The following is a 17429-nucleotide window of genomic DNA, read 5'->3' as shown; positions in this document are numbered from 1 at the left end:
CTGGGGCAGGGACGTGGGTTGAGCTCTGCTTGGGGATGGAGCTCGCCGGCACGGGGGGGCTCAACGTGGGACACCGGGGGGTCGGGGCACCGAGCTGCCCCGGCGTGCCGCTCCTGTGGGGGCCAAAGTGGGTGCCCTCCCACCCTGCAAGGGGGCAGCCAGGGGTCTGGCTGGGGACAGCCCTGCGGGGACGGGTATCACGCTATCGGTGAGCCATGCCGTACCACACCAAGCCGTGCCGTTCTGAGCTGTGCCGGGCCATACCGTGCTGTCCTGGGGTGCGCCGGGCTAGGTCGAGCCGTGCCGTGCCACGTGGTGCCGTGCCAAACCGTGCCGTGCCGAACCATGCTGTGCCGAACCATGCCATGCCGAACCATGCTGTGCCGTAGCTCCAGTGCCCCCAGCCAGGCCTGGCGGGGGGCTCAGCAGTGGGACGCCCCGTCACGCCATGGTGCCGTAGATGGCGGTGACTCTCCTGGCACCTTCTCCCTGGCAGAGGGGGCACGGCCCAGGGGCTGCCCCGTCCCGTGTCCTCTCCCCGCATGGCACGTCCCCAGGCTTTGGCAGGGGCCCTGCTCATTTGGAGCTGCCGCCGGCGCCCCTGGCGTGGCGCTGGCACGAGGTTCCCCGAGGCCCGCGGTGCGTTGGTGGTGTCCCCCACCCCTCTGCAGGGACGCGTTCCCGGCACAGCCAGCCCTCACCCCGTGCCCAGGACCCCACCGGTGGGTCCCCCCCCGGCAGGGAGCGAGGCGGTGGGACGGGCACGGGGCCGTCCAGCCCGGCGGGCTCCCGGCGGAGCAACGTCCTTGGCGGGGGCCCAGCGGAGGGGAGGGGAGCGGGAGAAAGGCAGCGCTTGTTCCCAGGGCCCGGCCGGAGCGGAGGAAGCGGGTGGGTGGGCAGGAAGGCAGACCCGCCGCCGGACCCTCCGTGGGGACAGGGACGGGCGCCGGGACAGCCGGGGAGGAGCAGGAGCTCGGCGTGGGTCCCGGCCTCGTCTTCCCCTGTGTCCGAGCGGCAGCACCAGGCTGTGCCGGCAGCACGGGGCGGGGGGACGGCCCTGGTGAGCCGGGGTCCGGTTCCGACCCAGGGAAGTGGCGGCAGGGCCGGAGCGAGGGCACCAGGTTTGGCTGGGGCGGGTGTTGAGGGGCTGGAGGCGTGAAGAGGCTGGTGTCGGGTGGGTGCCATGCCAGGGCGTGCCGGCGGCGGTGCCGGGTGGGCTGGGTGTCCCTGTCCCAGCAGGCCATCGTGCGAGGGGTCACAGTGCCTGTCCCATCCCGGGGTTCACCTCCCACGTGCCCCCCGCCCCGTCCCACTGCGACACGGAGGGACCCGCCTGCCCGGTGCGGCTTCCTGGCATTGTCCGGCAGGGCCCGGGGAGCCTCCCGCCGCGGGCAGGGAGCCGGGGCTGAGCGGGGGCCACGCCGGTGGGGGCCACAGCAGAAGCGCGGCGATGGCCCTTTCCCCAAAGCGCCGCGGGCCGGGGTCTGCCCTGCTGGTGGGAAGGGGCTGCCAAGGCGCGGGGAGCCTCCCGCAGCGGCCATGGCACTGGGGTGGCACTCGCCACGGCAGCCCCCATGTGCCGCGCTTGGCCACAGCCCCGCGTGGGGAGGGGGTGGCACGGTTCCAGGTGGGGGACGCTTGTCCCAGCAGGGTGGCACTCGGAGGCCAACGGTGACGGTTAATCCCAGTGCCAACGGTGACGGTTAATCCCGGTGCCACTGCTGTGGCCTCGCAGCCCCGAGGGGAGCGCGTGCCACTGTGTTCCCACCGTCCCCACGCCTGCATGGCCCCCCCACCTGGACCCCATCCCACCGGGGGAGTGGGCCGAGCCCCCCGCAGCCGCATCGAGCCCCCCGCTGCCGCACCGCCGCCGGCCCCCGCGGCCGCCTGATCCGGCGCCCGTTGCCGGCCTTCCCGTTTCCTCCCGGGAAGCCCACGCAGCCCCTGCGATTGTTTTCGGTGCCGTGACCAGGATGCGGCCCCGGGCGGGAGGCGGGAGCGGGACTGGGGGTGGCTGGGCCCCCACTGCAAGCCACAGCCTGGCCGTGGCACCGCGGTGGCGGGGGGACAGCAGCCGGGGACCCCGGGAGAGGCAGGCTCAGGGGGAGCTGGGGGATGCCAGCGTGCAGGGGACAAGGGGGACACAGTGGGTCCCCTCGCAGCCGCCGTAGACCCCCGTGGGACAGCCCCCTGCTCGTCCCTGCGGTTACAGCCGCTGGCGGGGAGCTCTGGGTGCCGGGCTGGGGGGCAGCCCCTGAGCCCCGCTTTGGTTTGCCCCGGCTCTCCCCCCCGCTCCCTCCCCTTTGCTCCGGGCTGCCCCCATCCCCTCCTGAGCCTGCGCCAGCCCTTCCAGCAGTTCCTCCTGCCCCGAGCCCCCCCCCCGGCCACGCTGACGCTGGGGCGGTTGGGGTGCCGGCGGTGCCCGGGCACGGTGGGACGCCGGCGGAGCGTGCGCCACACCATCGCTTCCAGAGCCAGCGCGAGGCCTGGGTGCAGGCACGGTGGTGGCGGCGGCTCCCTCCCCTCCACCAGGCGCGGACTTTGCTCCCCGGCATCCATCTCACCGACAGCGCCAGCTCGCTCCGTATCCAGGCGCACCGCAGCGTCCCCCCCGCCTGTCCCCCCGCCGCGGTTGGTGACCAGGCCTCCCAGGGCTGCGGCGTCCATCGGCTGGGCACGCCGAGGTCTGTCCTTCAGCCCCTGTCACCCTGTCCACACTCTCGCTCGTGGCCAGGAGCTCCCGTGTGGCAGCCTGGCGTGACACCGCCACCCTCCCGATGGCAACGGCGTCGGCTCGGTTAAGCCATGCTCTCCCCGGGAACCACGCTTTGCCACCGGGAGTCCATCCGGCACGGCGAGAGGCTGCCAGGCACCCCTGTGGCCGGTGGCGCGGGGGCGTGCGGTGGCCCTCGCCCTGGTGCGTGTCCGTCCCCGACACGAGTGACACCCCCGGGTGGGAGCGGGACCAGCTCGGACGGTGTTTGGGCGCGGTTCCCTGCACCCCCACGGGCGGCCAGGCGTGGCGTGGCCGTGGCTCCTCACCGGTGCTGCCGGATGCCCTGCGAGGGTCGTGTCCCCCCCCCTGGCCACCGACACCCCGTCTCCAGCTCCTTCCCCTCGGCGGGTTGCGGGGCGGCTTGTCCCCTCGGCTCACGGCCTCTCGGCACGGCAGCCCCCCCGGTGTCCCCCCGGCACGCGGGGGCTGGCGAGCGAGCGGAGGAAGTGACTCTGCCAGCGAGCCCGGGCGGCCGGGGCGAGCAGGAAGCGCCGGCGCGCAGGCGGGCGGCAGCCGGACGGGGGGTCTGCGCGCCAGCCCGAGGGGACACGCCATGGTAAGCAGCACCGCGCCCTCCCCACCGCCTGCCCGGCACGCCTGGGCGGGGAGCGAGCGATGGTGGCGGCGGCACGAATCTGGGGAGCCTTGGGGAGCAAAGCCACCCCTGCCACCTTCCACGTCCGTGTGTGTCGTGTGTCCCCCCCCTGCAGAGCTCCTGCGCCGCACCTCGGCGTCCCCTTCGCGGTGGCGGCGGGGCAGGGGAGGGCAGGCGGCACGGCGGGCACCCCGGTGGCACCGTGAGCACCCTGGCTTACGCCAAGCCTGGCTGGCAGCTCGGCATTTGCTGCCTGGCACCCTGCCACTGTACGGTGCATCCTGGGACGTGTAGTTTGCTGGGGGGGGGGGGGCGGGTGGCCGGGGGGGGTGTCCGTGCCAGCCCTGTGCCGCAGCCCCCGGCACCCCGGTGCTCCTGTGCCACGGGGAGCTGGGAGCAAACCTGGGGCCTCTCCTTCCATCCCGGGGATCCTGCAGAGCCCCCGGCGCTCCCGGCTTCTTGCAGAGCCCCCGCTGTGGGTGCCGGGGTGGGGGTCAGGGGTGCCCAAGCTCGGGGAGGGGGGCACAGGGCCGGGTGCCACCTCCTCAGCTCTTGGTGACACCGGCAGGCAGCGGCAGCACCGGCGGGTGTCTGTCCTTAGGGAGCCGGGGGGAGGCCGGAATGGGCGTAGGGGGTCTCCAGGGAGGACGGTGCCCTTGCCCAAACGGCTCCTCTGTGCCATGCTGGTGAGGGCCAAGCGCCAAGGATGGGCCCCCCTCTCCCTGTGCCCCGGCATGGGGTGAGCCCGGCACCCCCCGGGAGCCCACCGGGGAGGGGAGCGAGCGCTCGCCAGCGCCATGGCAGCGGGGCCAACCGGGGCCCCGGGCGAGCGGCGGAGGCAGAGCCCCCCGTGCCGCGGCTGCGCCCGGCTGTGGCGGTGACGCAGCAGCACTTTCGCTCGCCTCGGCCACGGAAACCACCGCGCCCGGCTGCTCTTGGCGCCCCGGCTCCGCTCCCGCAGCCGCCAGCCCGCGCGGTGCCGTGTGGCACCCCTGGCGCTGGCGGCATGGCGGGGAAGCGGCGAGGCCATCGGCGGCGCCGTCCGTCAGGCGGGCACGCGCCCGGGGCCCGGCGTGCCGGTGAGCGCTGGCGCAGACGGGCCTCCCCCGTGTCTCACGCTCGCGCACACTTGCCGCTCCGTCGCTGCACTCGCGAGCCGGCGGCAGCGGCTGCGCGTTTCCTGCGGGCGCCGGCACCGCCTGTCGCATGCACACGCACACACACACAGCCGCCTGTCAGACACACACACACACAGAGCCGCCTGTTGGACACACCCACCTGTGGCGCACACACACACACACACATGCCTGTCACACACACACCCCCCCCCCGTCGCACATGCCGGCACTGCCTGTTGCACACACACACGCGTGTTGCACACACACACCTGCCTGTCACACATACAGATGCCTGTGACACACACACACCCCTTTGCCTGTCACACACACAGACACCTGTCACACACACACGCAGCTGTCACGCACACACCTGTTGCACACACACACAGACACTTGTCACACACACACACACCTGCCTGTCACACACACGGACACCTGTCGCACACACATTCCTCACACACGCACCTGTCACAGACACCTGTCACACACACGCACCTGTGACACACACACACACCTGTCACACACACATTCCTGACACACACACCTGTCACACACACACCCCTGCTTGTCACACACACATCTGTCACACACACGTCACACACACCCACTCACCTGTCACACACATCCCCACCTGTTGCACGCACACACACGCCTGTCACACACACCCCAACCTGTCACACACCCACACCTGTCACACACACACACACCCCTGCCTGTCGCTCACACGCCTGTCACACACACCCCAACCTGTCACACACCCACACCTGTCGCACACGCACACCCACCCGCAGGGTTTGGCGTTGCCCACCTGCCACACACACACACGCTCCGCCTGTGCCTGTCACACTCCCGCTCTCACACTCACCGTGGGCCACGCGTGTGTGTCACCCTTGAAGACGCGTCTGCGCAGGGGGTTGTCACCCGTCCTGGCTCTTCCCGTCACCTGCCCACACACGTCCCGGCCCCGGCTGTGCCCGCTGCGCACACACACGCACACGTGGCAGCACCCACGAGCGCCCGTCACGGCTGTCCCTGCTGCCGTGCACACGCACTTGTCACACGCCCTGTCCCTTCCTGTCACACGTGCACGCCGCGGTGGCCGGCTCCGCCTGTCTCGCACAAGCGCGCACACGCACCAGCCGTTCCGTGTCCCAGCAGGGACAGGCAGAGGTGAGCAGGTGCCAGCGCTGCGGCACGGGCAGGACGGGCAGCTCCGGTGTCCCCTCTGCGCTGGGGACGTCCCCGCCGACGCGGGGACTGGGGGAGCTGGGTGACATCCCAGCGTGGGCTTGTCCTGCGGGTACCGTGGCACCGTGTCCTGGTCCTGCGGGTGTCATGGCCACATGTCGTGCTCCGGTGGCTGTTGTGGCGTTGTGGCCTGGTCCTGAGGGTTTCATGGCGGCTTGTCCGGGTCCTGAAGGTGTCATGGCGTCCTGGTCCTCATGGTGTCACCGCTGTTTGTCTTGGTCCTGAGGGCATCGTGGTGGTGTGTCCAGGTCCTCGGGGGTTTCATGGTCTTTTGGGCGGGTCCTGAAGGTGTCACGGCAGCGTATCCAGGTCCTCACGGTGTCATTACCTCGTCTCTTGCTCGTGAAGGTGCCATAGCGTTGTATCCAGGTCCTTATGGTGTCACCTCTGTTTGTCTTGGTCCTGAGGGTGACATGGCATTGTGTCCTGGTCCTAAGGGCATCATGGCAGGTTGCCCTGAAGGCTTCATGACCATTTGTCCAGGTCCTGAAGGTGTCATGGTGGTGTATCCAGGTCCCCATGGTGTCATGTCCTTGTGTCTCGGTCCTGAGGGTGCCATGGCTCCAGGTCCTGATCCTCATGGTGTCACCTCCATTTGTCTTGGTCCCCCAGGTGACATGGCACTGTGTCCTGGTCCTAAGGGCATCATGGCATTGTGTCTTGATCCTGAAGGTGTCGTGGCGGTGTGTCCGGGTCCTCATGGTGTCATGTCCTTGTGTCTTGGTCCTGAGGGTGCCATGGTGGTGCGTCCTGGCCCTGAGGGTGTTCACTGCAACGTGTCCCGCTCCTCAGGGTGTCATGGCAGTGAGTCCTGGTCCTGAGTGTGCCATGAAGGTGTGTCTTGGTCCTCAGGGTGTCTCGACCACTTGTCCTGGACCTGAAGCTGCCATGCATTGTGTCCTGGTCCTGAGGGCACCATGGCCGCGTGTTCTGGTCCTGTGAGTGTCGTGGCTCCATGTCCTAGTCCTGATGGTGTCACCTCCATTTTGTCTTGGTCATCGGGGTGTCGTGACAGTTTGTCCTGGTCCTGAAGGTGCCCCAGCATCGTGTCCAGGTCCTTACGGTGTCACATCCTTGTGTCTTGGTCCTGAGGATGCCATGGGTGTGTCTTCTGTTTCCTGAGGGTGTCATGGCTTTGTGTTCCTGGTCCAGAGCATGTCATGGCAGTGTGTCCTGTTCCTCAGGGTGTCGTGACAGCGTGTCCTGGTCCTGAAGTTGCCGTGACAGCGTATCCAGGTCCTCCCGGTGTCACGTACTTGTGTCTTGGTCCTGCAGGTGTCGTGTCCAGGTCCTGAGGTTGCCATGTCGTTGTGGGTGCTGCTGTAACGTGACCTGCTCCTGAGTGTGCCGTGGAAGTGTGTCCTGGTCCTGAGGGTGCCATGGCAGTGTGTCCTGGTCCTTAGGGCATCACGGCGGTGTGTCCTCGTCCCAAGGGTGTTTGTTGTCCTTATCTTAAGGATGTTGTGGTTCTGTGTCCTTGCCCTGAGGGCGTCATGACAGCGCATCCAGCTCCTGAGGGTTTCAAGGCGTTGTGCCTTGTTCCTGAGGGTGACATGGCATTGTGTCCTCGTCCTGAGGGTGTCATGGTTGTGTATCTTGGTCCTGAGGGTGCTGTGGCTGTGGCTGTGTCCTGGTCCTGAGGAGGCCATGGCCCCGTGTCATTTTTTGCAGGTGTCATGGCAGCGTGTCCTCATCCTGAAGGTGCCATGGCTGTGTGTCCTCGTCCTGAGGGTGACATGCCATTGTGTCCTAGCCCTGAGGGTGTCATGTCCTTATGTCCTGGTCCTGAGGGTGCCATGATGTTGTGTCCTGGTCCTGAGGATGTCACAGCAGCATGTCCTGGTCCTGAGTGTGCTGTGGCTCCGTGCCCTGGTCCTCATGGTGTCACCTCCATTTGTCTTGGTCATGAGGGTGCCATGGCATTGTGTCCTGGTCCTCATGGTGCCACCTCCATTTGTCCCACTCCTGAGGGTGTCATGTCCATGTGTCCTGCTCCTGAAGGTGCTATGGAGGTGTGTCTTCATCCTGAAGGTGCTGTGGTGTTGTGTCCTGGTCCTGAGGATGCCACGTCCATGTGTCCAGTTCCTGTGGGTGTTGTGTCGACGTGGTGTTGTCCCAAGGATGCCACAGCATTGTGTCCCGGTCCTGAGGGTGTCATGGTTGTATGTCTCGGTCCTGAAGGTGCTGTGGCTGTGTGTCCTGGTCCTGAGGAGGCCATGGCTCCATGTCCTCTTTTAGCAGGTGCCATGGCAGCGTGTCCTCATCCTGAGGGTGCCATGGCAGCGTGTCCCCATCCTGAGGGTGCCATGGCTGTGTGTCCTCATCCTGAGGGTGCCATGGCGTTGTGTCCTAGCCCTGAGAGTGTCATGGCGGTGTGTCCTTGTCCTGGGGGTGCCATGGCAGTGTGCCCCGGCACTGACCATGTCATGGCCATGTGTCTTCTTCCCGTTCTGGTCCTGAATATGTCATGGCCATGTGTCCTTGTCCTGAAGGTGTCACTGCAGCATGTCCTGGTCCTGAAGATGTTGTGGCAGTGTCTCCTGGTCCTGAGAGTGCCATGGCAGTGTGTCCTGGTGCTGAGGGTGCCCTGGCCATGTGTCCTGGTGCTGAGGGTGTCACGGCAGCATGTCCTGTGTCCTGAGGGTGTCATGGCCGTGTGTCCTCATCCTGAGGGTGTTATGGCCACGCGTCGAGGTCCTGAGGGAGTCACAGCAGCGTGTCTTGGTCCTGAGGGAGTTATGGCAGCATGTCTTGGCCCTTGATGGTGCCATGGCCACCTGTCCCAGTCCTGAGGGTGTCATGGCTCTGTGTCCAGGTCCTAAAGGCGTGGTGCCACCATGTCCTGCTCCTGAGGATGTCCTGGCAGCACGTCCTGTGGCTGAGGGTGCCATAGCAGCGTCCTAAAGGTGTCATGTCCGTGTGTCCTGGTCCTGAGGGTGCCATGGAAGAATGTCCTTTCATCCCCTGGAGGTGTGTCGTGGTCCTGACAGTGCCATGGCAGCATATCCTCACCCTGGGGGTGTCACGGCAGCGCGGCATGTTCCAGCTGACATCCCACCTGTATATCCCGGTTCTGTGGGTGCCGTGGCATTGTGGGCTCCTCCTGGTGTCGTGACAGCATGTCTACGTCCTGAGGGTTCCGTGGCCACATGTCCTGGTCCTGAGGGTGCCTTTGTACCCCTGTGCTGTCCTGGGGCACCCTGCCAGCCCCTGCAGATCGTCCTCCGCGGCGCGGAGCCGTGCCGCCAGGTGTAGGGGCTGGGGTCCTGGAGATACCCTTCGGGCTGTGCCGCCTGCGGTGGGGTGTCAGGGGCAGCGGGACGGGGGGAGGGGGACAGGGACTGGATGGGGGGGTGCAAGGCCTCCTGCCGTGGGGTCCGGTGGTGGTGGTGGCGCCGCGGTGGTGGGGCGTGAGTGGGGGTGCGAATGGGGCCGTGCTCCCCGCCCCCCGCCCCAGCACCCATCGCAGCTCCTTTCCCTCTCCTTCCCGGCAGGTGGAAAGCAGCGACACCCCCAAAGACATCGCGGCCGTCCCCAAGTGCCCCCCGCCCTGCCCGGAGGCCAGCCCTGCCGAGCCGCTGCCCAACGGCGACGTGGAAGGGGACGGTGCCCAGTGGCAGGGCGCGGAGGAGGGCGGCGCAAGCCCCAAGGGCGGGCGGCCCGAGGAGGACGAGACGGAGAGCCTGCCGGACGGCGAGACGGGCCGGGCGCTGGAGAACGGCCGCTGCACCCCCAAGGAGGGCCTGGACGCCCCGGCCGATGAGGGTGAGCTGGCCCCTTCCGACCCCCAGAAGAAACGCGGGAGGAGGAAACTCCTGGAAGCCGCAGAGAAAAGTAAGACCTTAGCGTTGAGGGCTCCCCGCGACGGGGACGGTGCCCACCGCACCCCTCCAGAGACACCCCCCCCCCGGCCCCCCCACCACCCTGCCCGGCATGCCCGTCACCGCGAGGGGTCCAGGCTGCAGCGGCTGCCGGAGGAGGAGGAGGAGGAGGAGGAGGAGGAGGAGGAAGGGCTGAGCCCCTTGGTGCCATGCGGGATTTTGGGGGGCGGGGGGGGTGGGCAGCAGGTCAGAGCGGGGGGGGGCTGCCCCTCGCGTGGTGCTGTCCCATCCCACTCGGTGGGTTTCGGGGTGGGTGAATCTTTTGGATCCTCCCTTGGAAAGGGGTTCTCCTCTGCGCGGCAGGGACCCTGTGCTCGGCGAAGGGAGCGAGTGGAGGGCCCGCTTGGGTCGGTAGATGGGCAGCGATAACGCCCTTTATGAGCAATATTGCACAGTTTGGGTAATGCTGACATTTGACAGATTGGATAATAGTAATTTCACAGAGTGGAGAAAGGTATGGCTTTCCCTAAATCTATCTGATAATGTGGAGAGAGAGGAAAAATGTTAGAAAGAGGTATCACCACTCCAGGGGTGCCGCTCTGATCTTTGGTTCCTCGGGGGCAGGTGCACCCCTGTGTCTCAGTTATTGATATTTTTTTGTCCCTTGCCAGTCATACTCAGGGGTCCTGTTCACGTTATCCCTCCTCCCTCACTTCCCATGCTAACTGGGACGCAGGCGCAGCATGCAACATTTGGGGGGCTCCGGGGGGGGGGGGCTCTGTGCACTCTAGATGAGGCCGTGGCCCCCCTCAAGTCCAGAAACACCCCGCTTCTGCAGCGTGGGTCCGTTTGGCTAGGGGAGGTTGGGGAGCTGAAGCCCCCCCTTATCCATCACCCCACTCAAGTTTGCGAAGGAGATCACGGCTCCACCCTCCTGGCTCCGAGGAGGGAGCACGGCTGCGCCTCCGCAGGGATCGTCCCCTCCCCGGAGTGGGCAGCCTGCGGGGCGGGCGGGTTTGGGGGCTGATACCCAAAACTTGCACTGTCAGACAGGTTTGTTCAAGCCACGTACGTAAAATGTGCAAAACGGGTTGTTTAAGGCAAAAAAAAAAAAATCAGACTGTCCTGGGAGAGGCTGGGATGCAGCTGGGAGACAGGGCTGGAGCTGGGGGAGACTGGAATGGAGATGGGAGTGACTGGGATGGGCTGGAGCTGGGAGAGGCTGGGATGCAGCTGGGAGAGACAGGGCTGGGCCGGAGCTGGGAGAGGCTGAGCTGGGCTGGAGCTGGGAGAGGCTGGGATGGAGCTGGGGGAGACTGGGATGGAGCTGGGAGAGACTGGGTTGGAGCTGGGAGAGACTGAGCTGGAGCTGGGAGAGACTGGGATGCAGTTGGGAGAAACTGGGATGGAACTGGGAGAGACTGGGATGGAGCTGGGAGAGACTGGGTTGGAGCTGGGAGAGACTGGGCTGGAGCTGGGAGAGACTGGGATGCAGTTGGGAGAAACTGGGATGGAACTGGGAGAGACTGGGATGGAGCTGGGAGAGACTGGGCTGGGATGTAACAGGGTGGGCAGAAGGGGAGGTCGGCCCTCATCATGCCCAGCGCCCCTGCCCGCGGCACGGCGCGTGCCCGCCGCCGCCGGTGCTTGTGCCGTGTGGCACGGCAGCCCCGCGTGTGCCGGGGCCAGGGCGGGAGGCGCCTGCCTGGTGCCATCCTGGCACCGAGGCGGTGCCGGCTCCGGTGCCGGTGCTGCTCTGGGCGTCGCAGGGAGCAAGGCGAGGCGATGGGCTCGGCGCCACGCTGAGGGTCAGGCCCCGGCACGTGCCGGTGACCGGCTGGGTGGCGGGCAACTCGGCAGAGGTGGCCCTGGGTGTCCCGGTGGACACCGAGCGTGAGGCAGCGGCGGGTCCTCGTGCACCCAAGGCACGTGGCGTCTCGGCTGCCTCCGCCGGTGCGGGCGTCTCATCCGTGCGCCGTGCCCGTGGCTCCTGCCTGGGCAGGGTTGTGCCACCGCGGGCACGGGCACGGCTGCCTGCTGGAGCCCCCGCGGGGAGCGGGGTCCCCGAGGCTGCGCGGTGGCTGTCGCTGGCTCCCGGTGTCACAGAACTGCCGCCGCTCACCGGGGACGGGCTCTTCCCCCGCCCCGGCGTCTTCCCTGCCCGCGGCTGCTCATGGGCAGGACACCCAGAGAGGGGTGTCCAGGCCACGGGGGGAGCCCAGCTCTGGCCCCAGCTGCCCCCTGGGGACACGCCAGCCTGTCACCCCACTGCCACCATCCCTCTTGGCCGGGAGGTGCCAGGCAGTGGGATGGGGCAGCTGGGGTGAGCTGGGGGAGGGGGGGGGCTGTGCTCTCCCCAAAGCGGGGGACAGACAGCTGGGGGCTGAGGGGATGCGGAGCTGGGGTGTCACGGCACTGGCACCACGGGTCACTCCCAGCTCCAGCTCTTGGGGGCTTCTTGGTCTGGATCAGCCCAGAGGCCTGTGCTGGCCGTGCTGGCCCAGGGATGGAGACGAGCAAGGAAGGGCTGGGTTGGAGCTGGGAGAGACTGGGATGGAGCTGGGAGAGGCTGGGATTGAGCTGGGAAAGACTGGGATGGAGCTGGGAGAGGCTGGGATGCAGGTGGGAGAGACTGGGATGGAGCTGGGAGAGACTGGGCTGGAGAGGGATGAGGCAGGGCTGGGATGCAGGCGAGCGCTGCGGCTGCTGCTGCAGTCACGAGGCAGGGAGCAGGCAGGGCGCAGGCAGGGTGCAGGCAGGGAGCAGGCAGGGTGCAGGCAGGGTGCAGGCAGGGAGCAGGCAGGGTGCAGGCAGGAGCAGGCAGGGAGCAGACAGCGGAGAAGCCGTAGCTGGCAGCACGGTGCAGATGGCCGTGGGTCCCGGTGCAGCCCCGGTGCAGCCCTGGTGCCAGGCTGCCCGCGGTGGCCACGGCGAGCCGGACCAGCCGGGCTGAGCCAGCGTGGGCCAGCACAGCGCGCCCCGATGCGGGCACCAGCGTGGCGTGGGGTGGGGGGGACAGCCCCGGGGGTGCCCCGCCGCGGCAGCAGAGCTCTGGCAGCCGCCGGCACCGGCGGCAACGCGGGCACGGTGCCGTGAGCCGGTCAGGCGTCCCCTTCCAGCCTCGGGCCGGCGTTCAGCCCATTCTCCCCCAACACGACCTGCCCGCGGGGGCCCTTGCGCCCGGTGCTCGCCTGCCTTCTGCTCCTCTCACCGCGGCGAGTGCCGGGTGACGGTGTCGAGGCGGTACCCGGCGGTACCCAGAGGCTGTCCGGGGGAGCCGCCGGGAGCGAGCTCGCTTCCCATTTCCAGCGCTCCAGCCGTGGGTTAACGGTGGCATCGGCCTCTTCCAGCAACAGGCTTGGCTCCTGCCAGACCAGTAACGGCCCAGTGCTGGGCGCTGTGCCCCGCAGCCGCACGGCGGGCAGGGCGGTAGAGGGGTGGGGGGGACGCCGACTGCGTGTCCCCAGCTCGGCCGGTGCCCTCCCAGTTTGGCCAGTCGCAGCGCCTGGGTTGCTGGACCCAGTGACAGAGGGGACCAGCATCCCGGAACAAGCCAGTTCCCCTCTCCTGTGCCTCAGTTTCCCCACCTGCGATCCCCGTGCCTGTGGGCAGGACCGAGAGGACAGGTTGCCCGGGCACCCCCACACACGCTCCTACCCCCAGCACGGAGCCAGAAAGCTCGTGTCCCCCGCTATCCCCCTCTGTCCCGCAGGGTCCCCCGCTGTCCCCCCACACTCCGAGCAGCTCGGCCGCTCTCCTGCTCGGGCATCACTGCTCCTGGGGTGGGCGCCGGCTGCCGCGGCGGGGTCCGGTCCCCGTGTGCCACCTGCGAGGGACTGTCGGGGTGTCCCACAGGGCTGGGTGGGCATTTAGGGGGACATTGTGCCCTGCAGCCAAATGGGGCTCGTGTTCAGGCGGCCAGGGGGCACCGGGGGTCCCGGCCGAGCCCCTCCCCTGCAGCCCAGCTCTGCGCCGGGGCGAAGCGTGGCACAGGGACCCGCCAGCCCCGGCGCTGCCCACGGCGAGGCACGGGGGGGGGGGGGGTGGGGGGGGTGCCCCCCGCATGCGCACGCCAGCACATCCCACACCCCATCCCTTTGCCCCCCCACTCCCCCCCTAGCTCAGCCCCAGCCCCCCGGCATCTCGGTTTGTAACCCCAGAAACGGTCGCGGTTATTTTTAGCTGCTTTCCCGGCAGCGGCTCGGCGCGTACCTGCGGCGCGCGAGATGTGCCGATACCGCACAGGAAGCCGGTGGGGCTCCGCGCCGCTTCCCCTGGTCCCCCCCAACCCCAGCGGGGGGCTGCTCCCCCCGGACACCCCCCCCCCCCCCCAGACCCCGGGGTGCGGGGATAGGGCTCGGGAGCAGCTGGCTCGTGTCCCGGCAGCCGGTGTCCCGCCGGGGAGCACGGCCCAGGCCTGGCACGGTGGGGATGGGTGCCGTTCCCGGCCGCAGCCAGGCTGGGGGGTCCCGTGTGGGCCCCCTTCTCCGCGGCGAGGGCCCGGTAGCACCGAGGCGACCCCCACGGCTGACGGCTGCTCTCTGTTCTGTGTGCAGGCAAGGAAGAGAAGGAGGAAAACAGCTTCGACAGCCTGAAAATGGAGGCAAGTATGTGCCAGGGCCGGGCCCCGGCAGGAGGCGGGCACGGCCCCGCAGCCCACCGGCCGGCGCGGCGCTGCCCGTGCCCGTGGGAACCAGCACCCCCCGGTCCCTTGGCGCCAGCGGCCATGGGGGAGCTGCAGGGTCCCCAGTGGGATGGGGGCGCTGGGCTCCTGCGCCCCGACACCGGGCAGCGCCTGCCGCTGGGCTGGGGAGCAGACGGCGCTGAGCCGTGGCCAGACTGGTGAACCCCCCTCCACCAAGCCACAGCCAGGCCGTTGAACCCCCCCTCCACCCAGCTGTGGCCGGGCCGGTGAACCCCCCTCTACCGACCTGTGGCCGGGCCAGTGAACCCCCCTCCACTGAGCCGTGGCCAGACAGGTGAACCCCCCTCCACCCAGCTGTGGCCGGGCCGGTGAACGCCCTTCTACCGAGCCACGGCCAGACCAGTGAACCCCCCTCCATCCAGCCGTGCCCGTGGGCCGGTGCTTGCCCACGCTGACCCCACACCTCCCCGAGGTGCCCAGGCAGATCCGTTCCCTGGGACGGCGCGCATGGCGGCACAACCGGCCCCGGCGCGGTGCCCGATGCCTCCAGGTCCCGGTGCAGATGTGGGTCAGAGCACACGTACGTGCGTGCACCCTCGGGCAAGCGCTGCCCCCTCCTTGTGCCCATCTCCCCCCCCCCCACCACCTCTCCCAGCGTGCAGAAGCGGGGTGCCCACCTCCACAGGGCCCTGGCTCCCACTGCCCTGCCGTCCCCGGCGCTGGCGCCGCGACCTTCAGCCTCCTCTCTTTTCCCCCCCGGCGGCAGGGCTCCCGCGGGCGGCTGCGCGGCGGGCTGGGCTGGGAGTCGAGCCTGCGGCAGCGGCCCATGCAGCGGCACACCTTCCAGGCCGGCGACCCCTACTACATCAGCAAGAGGAAGCGGGACGAGTGGCTGGCGCGCTGGAAGAGGGAGGTGAGGAGCCGGGCGCCGCCGGAGCGGGCAGGGACGGCTGGCGTGGCAGTGATGCCGGGGTGGGGTGGGCTGCGGGGCACGGCGTGGTCCCGGCACCCCGAGCCGCACGGGGTGTAGCTGTCTCCAAGGCTCCTCGTGGCAGGCAAAACTCCGGAGCGCTCTGCCAGCAGCGCCAGGGTGACCGGCTGCATCCCGGCAGCCCCGCCGCGGGGCACCCTGGCTTGTGCCGTGCCGCAGGGATGGCGGTGGCGCCGCCGTTCCCCGCGGGTGCGCTGCTCGCACCCGGGTTTCATGCCGTGGGCAGCTGCTCTTCTCACGCTTGTGGCCCTCACCAAGGCCACCATAAGGCGGGGGGCTGGTTTGGCGTGTGCAGCCGGCGGTGCAGGGGCCTGCCGGTACGGGCGGCGGCGAGGCCCTTCCTTCTCCCGCGGGATGTGCCGTTCCTGCCGGTTTCCTGGGGAACTGGCGCGCGCCATGACGCAGCCGAAAGCGGCAAAGGCGAGGGCGGCGGCGGGAGGCCGGGGGGCAGCGGGAGCCCCGGCACAGGGCTGCGGCCAGGCCGTGGGGCCGTGGGGCAGGAGCTTTGTGGGTGTCCTGGGGGGTCTCAGCCCCACCACTGCTTCCCTCCCCCCCGCCCCATTCTCTGCATCGGGCCCCGGTGCCAGCGGGTCTCCCCGGCAACAGGTGACCCCCGCGCCGCCGCCACCGCCGGCACTATTTATAGCCCCGCGCTGCCGAGCGTCATCACGCTGGCACCACGTGGGGACGGGGTGGGGCTGGCACGGGCATGGCCGGCACGGCCACAGTGTCCCCGTGGGGCACACAGCATGGCTGGCATGGCCACAGTGTCGCTGTGGAGCACAGCTGGCACAGCCCCAATGTCCCCACGGGGCACACAGCCCAGCTGGCACGGCCATGATGTCCCCGTGGGGTGCAGGGTACAGCTGACACAGCCGCAATGTCCCCACGGGGCACAGGGCACAGCTGACATAGCCACAATGTCCACGTGGGGCAACCAGCATGGCTGGCACAGCCACAATGTCCCCACAGGGCATAGCTGGCACAGCCATAATGTCCCCATGGGGCACAGGGCACAGCTGGCATGGCCACAATGTCCCCACGGGGCACACAGCATGGCTGGCACAGCCACAATGTCCCCACAGGGCACGTCTGGCACAGCCACAGTGTCCCCGTGGGGCACACAGCATGGCTGGCATGGCCACGGTGTCCCCACAGGGCACGGCTGGCACAGCCACCATGTCCCCATGGGGCACAGGGCACAGCCACCGCGGCTGCGCCAGGGGATCTCATGGATCGGCTCCTCCCGGGGAGCCGGCACGGGCACAGGGGGTCCCGCCGTGCCAATGGGTGGGGGGGATCGCGGCTGGCCCCGGGGTCCGTGTGGCCGCAGCCTGCGGGCGGAGGTTTGGCCGGGCACAGGGTGGCCTGGGGGAGCCGGCGGGTGTGCCGGGGGGCGGACAGGCACCCCCGGGCACGGGTGGGCTGCGTGCCGGGTGCGGGGGCTTCACCAAACAACACGGTCGTGATTTGCCACCCCTGCCCGGTGCACGGCGGGGGGGGGGGGGGGGGGGGGGGGGGGGGGGGCGGGTACCAGCAACGCAGGCGTTTGCCCGCGGCTCCCGGCGCCGCCGCCGGCAGCACCACGGATGACCCGCCGTGCCATGGGCTCCGGCTGTGCCGAGCAAACCGCAGCTTGGGGGGTTGCAGCCGCCGAGTCACGATTTTCCACCGCGCGGTTCACTCGCCAAAACAACGCGTGGATTCAGGTCAGCCGGAATCGCTCGTCGGCCAAAAATAATGGGGAAAAAAACCGCTTAAAAAAAAAAAAACCCATCAAAATCCTCCTTTTGAGGGGCCGCTCTTTCCCAAACAATGCCGAATTTAGCCGCGCTTAATTCCTTTATTTTTCTAATCAGAATGAGTGTTTTCTTTTCGTGACGGGAGAAAGCCTGAACCGTTTTCAGGCCTTTTCCCCCCGGTCTCGGCTGACGGCCGCCGGCGAGCTGCACGCCCAGCACGCGTTGTCACTTGCTGTGGTGGCAGCGATGGGACGTGCCACCCACATCCCGCGTGACGCCCGTGGCGGGGGGAGCCGTGTCCTTTCCCTCCCTGCAGTGAGCTCCCCGTGCCCCCAAGGGGTTGGGTCCTTTGGGGGTGTCAGGGCCGCAGAGGGCGGGGGGACAGGGACACCTCCCTGGGAAGGGACCCCCACGGCACGGCCCCTCCCCCCCCCACGCCTGGCAAACCTGCCCGGCGCCAGCCCTGCCTCGTCTTGCCAAACTGGAGCCCTTC

General features: G+C 68.7%; 1 protein-coding gene across 2 annotated transcripts in view; it reads left to right on the top strand.

The window, feature by feature from the left end:
* Window positions 1–17429, top strand: part of DNMT3A (DNA methyltransferase 3 alpha) — a 37727-nt gene that overhangs the window by 7300 nt on the left and 12998 nt on the right. For both annotated transcript variants that reach the window (XM_086461749.1, XM_086461750.1), the window contains 3 exons: window positions 9232–9571; window positions 14115–14161; window positions 14970–15116. In XM_086461749.1, coding sequence (XP_086317875.1) covers window positions 9232–9571; window positions 14115–14161; window positions 14970–15116 — 534 coding nt within the window. The remainder of the gene's footprint in view (window positions 1–9231; window positions 9572–14114; window positions 14162–14969; window positions 15117–17429) is intronic.

The sequence above is a fragment of the Leptosomus discolor genome, chromosome 2 (genome assembly GCF_034619465.1).
Source record: "Leptosomus discolor isolate bLepDis1 chromosome 2, bLepDis1.hap2, whole genome shotgun sequence".
NCBI lineage: Eukaryota > Metazoa > Chordata > Aves > Leptosomiformes > Leptosomidae > Leptosomus > Leptosomus discolor.
This window is presented reverse-complemented; position numbering and strand designations above follow the sequence as displayed.